This window comes from Elgaria multicarinata, chromosome 1, assembly GCF_023053635.1.
Source record: "Elgaria multicarinata webbii isolate HBS135686 ecotype San Diego chromosome 1, rElgMul1.1.pri, whole genome shotgun sequence".
Classification (NCBI taxonomy): Eukaryota; Metazoa; Chordata; class Lepidosauria; order Squamata; family Anguidae; genus Elgaria; species Elgaria multicarinata.
Window position 1 is genome coordinate 177,031,120 of NC_086171.1, and position 12,392 is coordinate 177,043,511.

Consider the following 12,392-nt stretch of genomic DNA (forward strand, 5'->3'; position numbering starts at 1 on the left):
GACTCCAGTCTCCTTATCTTCTATTGGACATATTCGTTCTTTCCAGTGATTCCATGTAAGGGCAGGAATTCAAATGTAAAGACAGATGCCACCGCTAACTTGCACAGAACCCGATTAATTTCTGTGGAAGGGGAGCTTTGCATGCATTCGTGGATTAGTTACATCTGTTGGTTCATACAGAAACTTACATACACAGAAGCACTGAGTGTGCATGTGCATTTTTTAATGCCTTGGAATGTGCATGGACAGGATCCGCTATTCCCTCCTTTAAATTGCTGCATTTTCAGTTTCTTCTTATGTAATGTTGGTGCTTATAGGATCAGTGATGATTGTACTGTAAGTGCGTGCATATGGAAAGGCTACATTCATATTAGTTGCTTACATACATTTTAGGGGATAACTTTCTGAACAAGTTCCAAGGATCTCATTATGTCCTGCATGTGGGTTTGATTCCAGAAATATTTTATTTGGATATTCACTCATAATTTCCCCAAATGTATGCCCTCACAGGATCAGTTAAAAACTTCACTTGAGCACCAAAGCTTATCAGAATTAGTTTTCATAATTTCCTACTTATTGTTTAAGCCCTAAGCAATCTTTTCTAGGCTTTGGTGGGCCACACATATCAACAGCTTCATCTTATTCAAAGGCACATTAATTAACAAAGTGAGTCTTTTTAAATGACGTACATCTTGGCATTTTTAAATCCAAAGAGAGCTCTCTTATGTAACCCTTTGGATTACTACAAGATGTCAACCCCCCTCTATATTTTCTACCCTGTTTATGTTCTTTTGCAATGCCTTACAGTGTTTCTTGAATTGTAGGTCTGTCAAGATACTTCCCTGAAAGGGATTGTTAACTCATATTGACTATCACATTGGCATTTTAGAGCCAATTACTAGAGCAGTAACATGGGAGCCATTTTCCCATGGTTTCGTCCATGATGCTACTGTAATGTTTAAAGGCCTAACGCCATATATGCAGGGGCCTTCCCTCCTGATTGTCACTCCTAGGTTGTAACATCTACAGTCTTCCATTTTTATCAGTTTTTAAAAATTGTCGAATAACAAGACATTATGAGAGCCAGCTCAGTAAGACTGGTAGTGAAACACTCATGCACCAATATAGAAATAATTGCACGGGTGGTGTTAACAGAAGTCTTGCTTATTTATTTATTTTCAGTGGGACTTACCTGATAAGTTCTCTTTGATATAAAGGAGGGCGGTAAGTGACCTCCTGCAACACATTTTGTTGCTTTCTCTCTAAAAACGAGTGCACAGCTGATTTTGAACTGCTAATTCAACAGATATGAATACTGATGTTGTTTATTTATTTTAGCTTCTCCTATGCCACTTGACATCCCAAGAGTTCCAAGTGCTTTACATAAAACACACACAATGCAATACAATAAAAATCAATATAAAACAATAGATGCCATAAAAATATTACAACAAAAGCAATAAAACAGAGCAATGTCAAGATTGATTACAAGTCAGAGAAAGCCTGATTCAACAAATCTGTTTTCAAGAGGCATTTGAAGCCCGACACAGTTTCTACCTCTCAAACCACAGATGAGAGGGTGGGTGCCACCCCCGAGAAGGCCATCTTACGTGCCACAACCTGATGACAAACTGTAGATTGCGGAATGACTAATAAGGCCTCCTTGGAAAATCTCAGGGGTCAACTTTATGTATAGGGTCAGTCAGTCACCTAGGTTGTTGACACCTTTCTTGGAAGGCAACATTCCAACATTATATACCAGGTTGTTAAAACGCAGAAGCTACCGGGCTTGAGGACTGTTTTATAAATAACTTCATAAAGAGGTGATAAACATTCTCAGGGGTAATTTACACTGTTCACCCAATTCAGCCCAGAAACGTCAAATGATGGCAATGCCAGGCACACACAGCATTGGCTCCTCAACTTCTGTTTATGTTGGAGGAGTCAGTGGCCTGGTCTCAATGATATATACAAGTTCCCAATAAAATCCACGCATGTACCTAAGGCCTATGGTGAAAAGAATTTTTACTAGAGCTGGCACCATGGAGAGGGTATGGGAGTTGACTGTAAACAAATACTACCGCTGGCAGTGTGAAAGGGCAGTCTCTGTGGCATTGCTCCCTCAGGAATGTTGTTTTGATTAACTTTACCCAGCAGGAGTCAGGCACTGGGCATTTTGCTGACGGGTTGCTTCAGTGCCTCCCCTTTTCCCTGGTCTGGTTCTCTGAGCTACTTTTACAATATAGAAATACCCGCATCTGTTAAGCTCCAAGTTATCACGAAGTCTGATTGTTAGTGTAAAGTTTGAGAATGTTTAAGATCTGGTTTATAGACTTCCTTTTAAAGGGTTTGGCTTCTTCTGTCTTTCCACAGGAGTGAGGTTTAGAATCTGTATCTGTCTAATCTTGCACATAAAAATCAGACTTTACAAGATGTGTGGATAGCTGTGTAGAATCCAAGTAGGCTTTTTTTATTACAAAAAAATCATGGCCATCAGGAAAACAGCAGCCATGTGTAGAGAGACATGCATAGCTACCTTATACCAAGAGAGACTATTTGCCTATCCAGTCCAGTATATTTGTGGGGTCGTCACTGCCCACTTCTTGGATGGGTAAAATGGGTGCTTGAAAATCAAATGCTTTTCCTCGGGTATGTTTTTATTCTATGATATACCAGTCATCATTCAAAGGAGGATTTCATATAGAACCATAAACTAGGGCTGTGCAAGATTCAGATTCGAGATTCCAAAGCATGGCAGCCATTTTGTGTGCAATCTGCCATTTTCTGCACAGCCCTAGTGTGAAGAGAGAAAAAGGTCCTACAGCTCCCAACATGCATTGCAGCCAATCAGAAGGCAGATGGCAATAATGGCCTACACCTGTGAGAGATGCTGTGTCATTTAATGAGTAATCGACTAATCCTTTCTTCTCATTTAAGAATACTTCCAGATGAGAATGAGAGAGAGAAAGGAGGAGAGGCACCTCCCTCCCACACCCCTCCCTTTCTTCAGAATTCCCTAAATTCATGACATTCTATGAAAAGTGGGTTGTGTTCATGTGTAGTTTGCATAATGTGGAAGTTGTCCAGGTGCTATAAATCTAAAAAGCAATGTAAGTGCTGCCTTAAGTTTCCCTTTCTATTCTTAAATGACAATGAAGTATTCTTAAATTAGAACAAAGGATTAGTCCATCACTCAGTAAATAACACCGCATCTCTCACAGGTTTAGCCCATTATTTCCATGGAGAAGACAACGCTGCCCTCCGATTGCCTGCAATGCATCCTGGGAGCTTCAGGACATTTTTCTCTCGTCACACTAGGCCTGTGCATAAAATGGCAGATTGCCCACAAAATGGATGCCATGGAATTCCAAATCTGAATCTTGCACAGCCCTGCCATAAGTCACCAATGAGATAAGTTAAACCCTTCAGAAATAATACGGGAAGGGAAGTCTACCCTCAATATCAGCACCAGGTTGGGGGGAACCCCCTGCACAAGACATCTTCAATGTCCCCTTTGTTAGGGTGCCACCTAATGAACCTTCCTCCTCCTCACAACCAGTTGTTACCAGCTGCTGCTATTGCTCCTCCTTGCCATTGTTTCCATCTACTCACTTGACACTGGGAAAGCCAGAAAGCAAGTGACTGGCGGCTGCTACTACTACTGCTGCTGCTGCTGCCATCTCTCTTTTGCACATCCCCTTTGGGCCAAGAGGAAATGGTAGGTGACTAAATGGTTTGCTGCAGTGAAGAAGGGCATTATGGCCAAGATTTTTTCACTAATCCAGGAGTCTTGGCAAGTGCCCAGTCATACTGATCCCGGATGTCAGAACTGTCTTGTCACGCCCAAATATTGCCACCTACTCTGATTCTGTCAAAGGTCAACATTAAAAGATGATAAGCTATGGTTACTGAGTAAATGGGCCAATATCCCTGTGAAGTTCCTTCCATTGGATTATAAGTGTGGTGGGAGGAGAGATATCAGCTCAGAATTAAAACCCTATTTATATTGGTTGTACTAAGCACGAATATAAGAAACCCTGAAGTTCTAGCACTTTGATAATGAGAAAAGTGTGGACAAGTTATTAGTACTGTAGTTTAAAACAACAACAACACAAACTACAGATTAACCAATTCTGGGAAAATAATAAGTTGCTGTCCTAAAGGATCTGTATAGCCTTATGAAAAATGTGATACTTAATTATCTTTGGGGAAATCCAAAGTTTAAAATTAGGAAGAGCTATTGCTGAAAGAGCACAACTGTGAGGGCTTTTGTTGAGAAGCCATATAATTGTATTCAAAATAGAAGATCAGTGGGTTTAACGTTTTCAAGACCCAATCAAAAGAAGCATCCGTATCCTGTTCTATCAATGGTGTTTGACACTAGATCTTCTAATAGTGAACTCAAATTTAGTGTCAGCTAAATCCATGCAATTGTTTATGGCATAAATATGGGATGTTTTGACTCCTAGGTTGGGATCCAAAGAGCTATTTTCGATATGCCCAGGGCTTGATCAGGCCTGGTGTGTGTGTGTGTGTGTTTGAATAGGACCCCCCTCTCTATGGTTTATAACAAGCTACTTGGGTGTGAATGCTTTTGTTTATGACACATAAGCCCAAAGCCCCCTTGCAGGTATGTAACTAATTGTGTGTTGGATCCCATCCATAGCAATTGATGTTTCCTTCCACGGTGCTTCTGTTACAGTGATACTGGATTGGCTGTGGCTAATGACTTCATCCAAGTAGGGTTACCTTTAGTGGTGCAGAGCATTCATTTCATGAAAATTGAACTAAGCTGTTCCTTGAGACCTCTCTGCTCCTTAAGGGAGTGAGGGGCACTGATCAAGAACTTTGTGGAATCGTTGGAAATAGGATAGGTCCTCCTTCAACATAAATATGTCATCAGCCAGGCTCCTGCCACAAGAGTTGCACTGGTCCCCCCTCCCTTTTCTTTCTTGATCCGATGGGGAACAAGCCCATTTGGGCCACAAATCTGGTATGTTCTCCCCAAAATAGAAAACAGTTCGTAGAAGAAAAGAGAGAAGTCCAAGGATGTAGAATGTAAATTGAGATATGCCTAGAAAAATATGCTGAATGAATCTAAAAAGCACATGACTGGCCTAAGGCAATGGGAGATTATCCATTCACTGTCATGAAGCTAAACGTTTCACAGACGGCCTCTTGCACCATCTGGGGATACCTGATCTACCAATAAAAAAGACTGACAGGAGCCTGCTGGGCTTCATTAATGTCTAAGGCGGAAAACTGTTTGCTTGCCATTATCTTCACTTCAAAGACTTGGATTTGCACCAGTAGAAATTGGACAACAAAAGGGGAACATTATTCCCTTGTTCTGTCTTTCTCATGGCTAGATTTACACCTCCTGGACTATGAATCAACTAAGAATATACTACAGCCTCCCATCTGTACTTTCCTCCTCAATAGAGAAATCATTTCTTTTCCAGTACCTGTCTTCTCATAATTTCTGCTCATCATTATCTATATTGATCTTAGATCCATTTGCACTATTTATTTGTCCGCCTTGTTCATTTTTGTGTCCCTTGGAATTAATCTTGCTGTCTGGATGTTGTTCAAGCCAACAGTCTGGATTACGAGTAAATCCATCCAGGTTGTGTATAACCTGTGTCAAGTACCTCCATTGGCAAAGGGCCAAGGTGCATGTCAATAGCAGATACCCTTTATCCCGAATTGCTCTTTCCTGGCAAGCTTCAAAAGAAGAAGTGAAGCAGCTTCTCTTCCTTTCAGTCTTTCTTCGTGCCTCCCCCACAGGGGTAGAGAAAGAGTGTTGTTCTCTTTACATGTGATGTGTGTGTATCCACACTCCTCCCTCCTTTCCCAGATTGGGCTGGATTAGGATAAAAAGTTTCCTTGGAGAGGCCCTACTATATAGTCATTTACAGCCTCTGTTGCATTTTCCCTTCTTCCAGCTGTACAAGGCCAAGAACATTTCTTTAAGGCAAGCTGACAATTGGAGCAGTTGAGACTTCACTTTTCCTCTTCTTTCTTTCTTTCTTTCTTTCTTTCGAGAAGGAAAGTGGAGCAAAAATATGAAATGAATAAAAATTTAGTACTAACCCTATTCACTCATTGACTGTCATATGCTTAACAATTGTGCAACGTTCTATATTGTGCTGGATGCCCATAGGCAGAATAGAGCAGGATGAATATCTCAGAGTTTTCCCCCCAATGCCTGAATAGCGGAGCTCTGGTGGTGGCAAGGATGCAGCAGTGGTTGAGTAGAATAGTAGGCCTCGTCCCACTTTTAATACTGTCAGAGGCAAAAAGTGAACAAGGCTACTGTGTTGCCTGAATCTGAGAGCCAGTGTGGGGTGGGGTAGTGATTAGAGTATTGGACTGAGGCAGGGGTCACATGGGTTCTAGTGCCTGCTGTGCCATAAAGTTCACTGGGTGACTTTGGGCCAGCTGCTGACTCTCAGCCTAACCTAACACACAGGGTTGTTGTGAGGATAAAATGCGTGAGGAGGAAGACAGCACTCTGCCTTGGGCTCTTTGGAAGAAAGGTGGGATATAAATCTAATGAATGAATGCCTGAATGATTGTGATGTTCTGACAACCTCAGCTCATGCCTGGTCTACATATGTAGGAGAATGAAGGTCGTAACATTCTGAGGTGGTACATTGGGTTGTACAGTTCTTAACTGTAGGTAGGTGAAGGTGCCGTTTATGAATGCCCGCCTAAGATTAAAAACAAAAACAAAATCCATGCAAGTAAAATATTAGCACAACAGGATTACATTTCTTGAACACCACTGCTGACCCTCAAAAGGCACCAAACAGCTTAGCCATGTAACATACAGTCTGTGGCAAGCAGCTAGTCATAGAGTCACACAAAAGGAGGCACCCAAAAGATTTTCAAGCTACATTTTCAATGGCTCTTAATCTTTTGCAGTGAGCAAGGTTTGTCATTGCATGTCTTGATAATGCATTATAATAAAGGGAGGTTGTGGGCTCTCCCACCCTAGAGGTGTTCAAGAGGCAGCTGGACAGCCATCTGTCAGGGATGCTTTGAGGTGGATTCCTGCATTGAGCAGGGAGTTGGACTCGATGGCCTTATAGATCCCTTCCAACTCTACTATTCTATGATTCTAGATCCTAAGAATTGTTGTAAACCATCCAGAGAGCTTTGGCTATTGGGTGGTATAGAAATGATGATGATGATGATGATAATAATTTCTCAATTGTAAGGAAATTCCTGAATCAGTAAAAGACAGAATGGCCTGGCAAAGCCCATCATGGCCACCATGAGTGAGAAGATGATGATGATGATGATGATGATGATGATGATGATGATGATGATGATGGAGATGGAGAATGAAACATCTTTTGCCGATATAACCAACTGCCTTTTGCCATTCCAGCTCCTTTGGGCATTTCCAAGCAAAAGAAAATGATGTTGCCTCTGGGGCACCGGCAGGATCAGCTGCAAGTGACAATTTGAGACGAGGACTGTGCTTGACCAGGCTTTCTGTCACCAAGGTACTCAGCAGCCAGTATGCAACAACTTCATTCAGCAGCTCTGTAAATGTTCTCGGATAGCCTGTCCAACCCTGTGCTATGCCACAGCTCCCGCTGGAGCCCTTATGTCAAGTTCATAAAAGTCTGGCAGGTGGATAGCAGCACAAGGCCATGTGTTAGGCGCATGTTTTAATGAGATATGATTTCACAAATCTGTGGAAACAAGGGCTGCAAAATGTACTGCTTGAAGTATGTTTCATTATAATGTAGGCATGTGGATAGCGATTTGCTTTAATACAGAAGAATTTTTCTAATTCCAAAAGGTTGTGCAGAGATAAATAGATCTTCTCCCCGGCTTTTTCACCAATCCCAGTAACAATAAGGGAGGGAAAGAAAGAGGACTGTGTGTTCTCTCACTGTCTCATCAATCATGCCAAGTTTGAAGCAGTTCCCTTCATTCCTTGTATTTTTTAAGGATTGTTTTAATTTTTTTCACTCAACCCCCCCCCCCCTTTATGTATCAAAAACTCCCTGCATAAATGTACAGGGGTGAATTAATGCAGAATCATGTGTAGGTGGGTGGGTTTGAGGGGAACTGCTTCAAACTTGGTATGCCTAAAGCCCTACTTAAGAGCTACCATGCTGCTAGGTTTCATCTCTTTATCTTTAAAAATGACACATGTAAACATTTTGTTAATTGCCATAGGCTAATGGAACAGCTGAGCTGTCAAACTTTAAAAAATTCCTAGGAAAACAAGAGTTGAAGGGATCTGATTCAAACTTGCATGGCTATATCCCTCTATAAGAGCTATCATGGTGCCAAGTTTCATCTCTTTAGCTTTAAAAATGACAGAGCTGTAAGGATTTTGGTTAATTGTCATAGCCTATGATGAAGTGGTTATCTGAAAACAGGATGGAGCTCTGAATAACCTTTGCTCTGCACTGTGGGTATCTGATGATTTTAAAAATGTCCCCTAACTGCACCGAAACTTTGGAGCTCCATCGGAGCACCATCAGACCCTCAGATTTTCGGTGCGAAGGGCACCCCCTACTGGATATCATGTGGATTGCAGCTTCAAGCCAGCCTTCCATTCAGAACCAGTCCCTACTCTACCATGCCAATGTTATGCAGAGCCATCACTTCCACCATATCTGTCCTCCAAAAACGTGAAAAGTAATGGTACCAAACCATTTGTGTGATTTTATTATTGGTGGTTTCTAACCAATGGGAATACTTCACAGATCAATGTCCAGGAATTACAAAGGTAAGTTCAATAATATTTGTAAAACACTTCATCCCTTACCCTTGTGGGAGGGGGGAAATAACAGAAGAGGAATGGTAGTTGTTTCAAGAGACATTAAAGTTCGAAAGGCACCAAAACTCAATGATGTGATTTTTAAAAAAAATATTTTGGGGCTGCAAGTAACATCCATGCTTCCAGCTCCAACGAGCAGGGTCAGATGTTAGGGACAGTGCCGACTGATAACTCCATTGGAAATCATTGCATCATATCATAGCAGTGATGCTACCTTGACTAAAGTCCAAGGCATCCATTGGCAGCCTGGAGCAATAGCTCACTGCCCAGCCTCAGACAAACACGTGATGTCTCCAGGGGAATCTAATGCCGGTACCTAGCAGGACTCTTCCCATGTCATAAATGGTTACATTACATTCAAGCTGGCATTAAAGAGCAGGGTTGAAACTTCATCCATCTTGGCCCCAAATTGGCTTAGCATCTGTGCAGGATATCAGAGATCATCTTGAAATCTATTTACTTCAACACAAGGTGCTAATGAACAGCCTTTTCCCCCTGATACTTGCCCACAGTGCTTCTGTGATTTCTTCAATGAAGTATTGGAGTGCTTCAGTGATAAAATGAAAATAGAATTAAGTTTCAGACAGGTGGACGTTGACATTGTCTCTATGAAATGCTGAAGAAGGGCAGATATCTGAGCCAAGCAAGCCTAATAGAGTTGAAGGTGACCTTGTAGTTGATCAGGTCCAACTTCCTGCTTGATGTAGGAAATCCAGAGCTGGACTATTTTCAACAGGTGGCCACCCAACCTCTGCTTGAAGATCTCCAGTGAAGGGATAGTCCACCAGGCCTCTAGGCAATTGGTTCCAGTTTTAAACTACCCTTTCCTTAAGACATTTCTCCTGATGTTCAACCAAAAGCAACCCTTTCCTAATATAAAGGTCATTTGATCTAGTCCTGCCCTTAGAACAGGTCTTTGCCCTCTCATGTGATAACCCTCCAGGTTTTTGAAGGGCTATCATATCATATCCCCCTCTAGTCTTCTTTTCTCCATATTTTAATTTTATTAATTAATCACATTTCTTTGCCACTAGGGATGTATAGATTTTGTAAAATCAGGTTCTGCCTACATTTTGTGGGTTTGCTAATGCCTTTTATTCTGTTGTCCATTCATTGGCAGAATCTGATTTTTCCAAGTTCCCAAATTTGCACAAATTCACACTTGCAAAATGTGCAAATCCATCCAAAATGCACAGATCTAACCCAAAATGTGCATATCCCCACAAAATATACATCTTCATGCTTTGGCCTATAGGGGAAAATATGTATTTTCAGCCAGTGTTTTTTATTTTATTTTATATCCTTTTCTACAATTAAATTTGCCTAAAATTCCAGAAAACAACAAAAAACTGGTCAATGAGTCCACAGAATCCATGCAAATCAGGAAAAGGTAGTCCACTGCAAAATCTACGGGTCAGATTCATAGAAATTTGAACTCATTTGATTCCATTGTGGATTTCTCCAACATCTCTATATACTGCCCAAAAGCTGAAATTCTCTAGGTGGTTGACAACATATCCAGTTCCTTTAACCTTTCCTCTTGTCATAGAATGCATTTTTCATACCAACTTGGTTGCCCTCTTCTGAAAAAGTTCCAAAGTATCTGCACCCTTTTTAAAGTATGGCACCCAGAGCTGGACGCAATACTCCAGATGAGGTCTGACAAGTCTACTCCCAATGATAAAACTATTGCTTCCTGCAAGTTGGGAATGCAATGCAGCCTGTAATTGCATTAGCTGTTTTTCCTTTCTTTCTTTTTTTTACAGCTGCATCATACTGCTGTCTCATGTTCAGTTTGTGATGGATTACAATTCCAAGGCCCCTTCCACATGTACCATTACCTACTGCACACTGGGTTGTTTGTCACACCATGATCAAGCATACCTTAGAAGCAGACTACTTATATAGATGACACCTTTATTCTTTAAAATAAAGAATAAAAAGGATGATATGAAGAATGGAAGGAGTCACCTAGAGGGGAGGGAATGTGGGGGTGGGGGTGGCAGGAGGGGAATGATTATATTGGAAAATGAACAAAAATAATAAATTGTTTTAAAAAAGTATGTGCTAAACTAGAACCTTTGGAATGATGTTGTTTATACAGAATGGCATCTAAAGTTTGTGCATCTATTTTGTAAAACTTGATGAATTAGAAAATTGTGGCTAATTTTCATTCAGACATTGGTGGGTTTCTTTTGTCACTGCTGTGTATTCCCTGCAATATAAGAGAACTTGAAGCACAGGTCCTACCTGTGGCACAGACAGAGGTAGTTTGTAGCACATCTGGACAGGAAGGCCCATAGATCTGGCATAGAGTCTGATTGATACTTCTGCTTGATTCCCTGTCTTGGAAAACTAGAGCCAAAACCACCCTAAAGCATAGTTGATACGTGGGTGGGTGAGTATACTATAATATGTATGCTATAATACATAGTGGAGCAACAGTACCTCATATTTTGGACTTGCCTAAGAAAGCTTGGCCACCGGTGTTCAGCTCTTTGAGCCAAAAAACGTCATAACTACTGAAAAAAGAGATGGCTAAAACTTAACCAGTTGGACTTCAAACATCGCAGTATCCACAATACCGGTTCTGTCTGGTTATCAGTATGGTCTGTTGTATGTCCAGGTGTGAGAACGGCTTAAGAACAACACTGCATTCAAAGTAAAATGATCTGGTGCCTCCAGATGTTCCGTATGAAATATCTGAAACAGATCTAAGGAAAGCACATAGCTGATCTTGTTGCTTTCCCACTCTTTCCGCACCCCCACCCCACCCTGGTCCTGCTTTTATTATCTAAGAGTATTACTGAACTAATATTGCAATTTGAGTACAGGAAACTGAGATAGAAAAGCTTTTCGGGTTTCAAACTTACTCTTTTTCTTCTCACAGTTGAACCATCTGGTGACGGAACAATTGGTAAGCTGTGGAGTTCCAGCAGTGGGCATTTCAGTAAGGGCACCAGTTGTTTTTATTTGTCTCCTTTTTAGGGGATGATGTCTTTCTTGGGAAGAAAATACCATGGGAGGCATATTTGGGTGGAGGGGAGGAATTGGGACTTGTACAAGTCATGTACAAGTCTTAGATCTGCTCCAAATAAACTGCTGCAGCATCTTGTTCCTGGTTTTTCATAATACAATATCATCTATTTTGATAATTTTAGTTAATTGATCATCAGCCTTTTAACTATTAATCAATTCAGTGTAAGGACATATGCATATTGCCAGCATCTCTGTATAAGTTGCCTTTTGAGATTCGACTATATTAAGATAATTTACAGAAGGAAAGGTTGAAGGAAAGTATTAGAAGACAAGAATATATTTTCCTTTTCATTCCTATTACATTAACACACCGGAACCAAGGGATCCCCCAGCCTCAAAAGCAAAGTAACTAACTTGTAGTTTTAATTTTCAAGTTGCCAGTCCCCATAATTTATAACTAGTAATTCTTTCAATTTTGGCATTACATCTTGTAAACTGGTTTTATTTATTTCCACATTTGGAGTTGGCTTTGACTGGCACATTCTAATTGATGTTTTGAGGCATGACTGACTTGAATTCACAATAGAAACAAGAATGTTTGTCT

General features: G+C 40.9%; 1 protein-coding gene across 1 annotated transcript in view; it reads left to right on the forward strand.

Moving 5' to 3' along the window:
* LOC134394309 (uncharacterized) overlaps positions 1 to 12,392 on the forward strand; it is a 40,585-nt gene that overhangs the window by 23,348 nt on the left and 4,845 nt on the right. The window contains exons 2-3 of the mRNA XM_063119653.1: positions 7,397 to 7,514; positions 11,700 to 11,759. Of these exons, the coding sequence (XP_062975723.1) occupies positions 7,397 to 7,514; positions 11,700 to 11,759 (178 nt within the window). The remainder of the gene's footprint in view (positions 1 to 7,396; positions 7,515 to 11,699; positions 11,760 to 12,392) is intronic.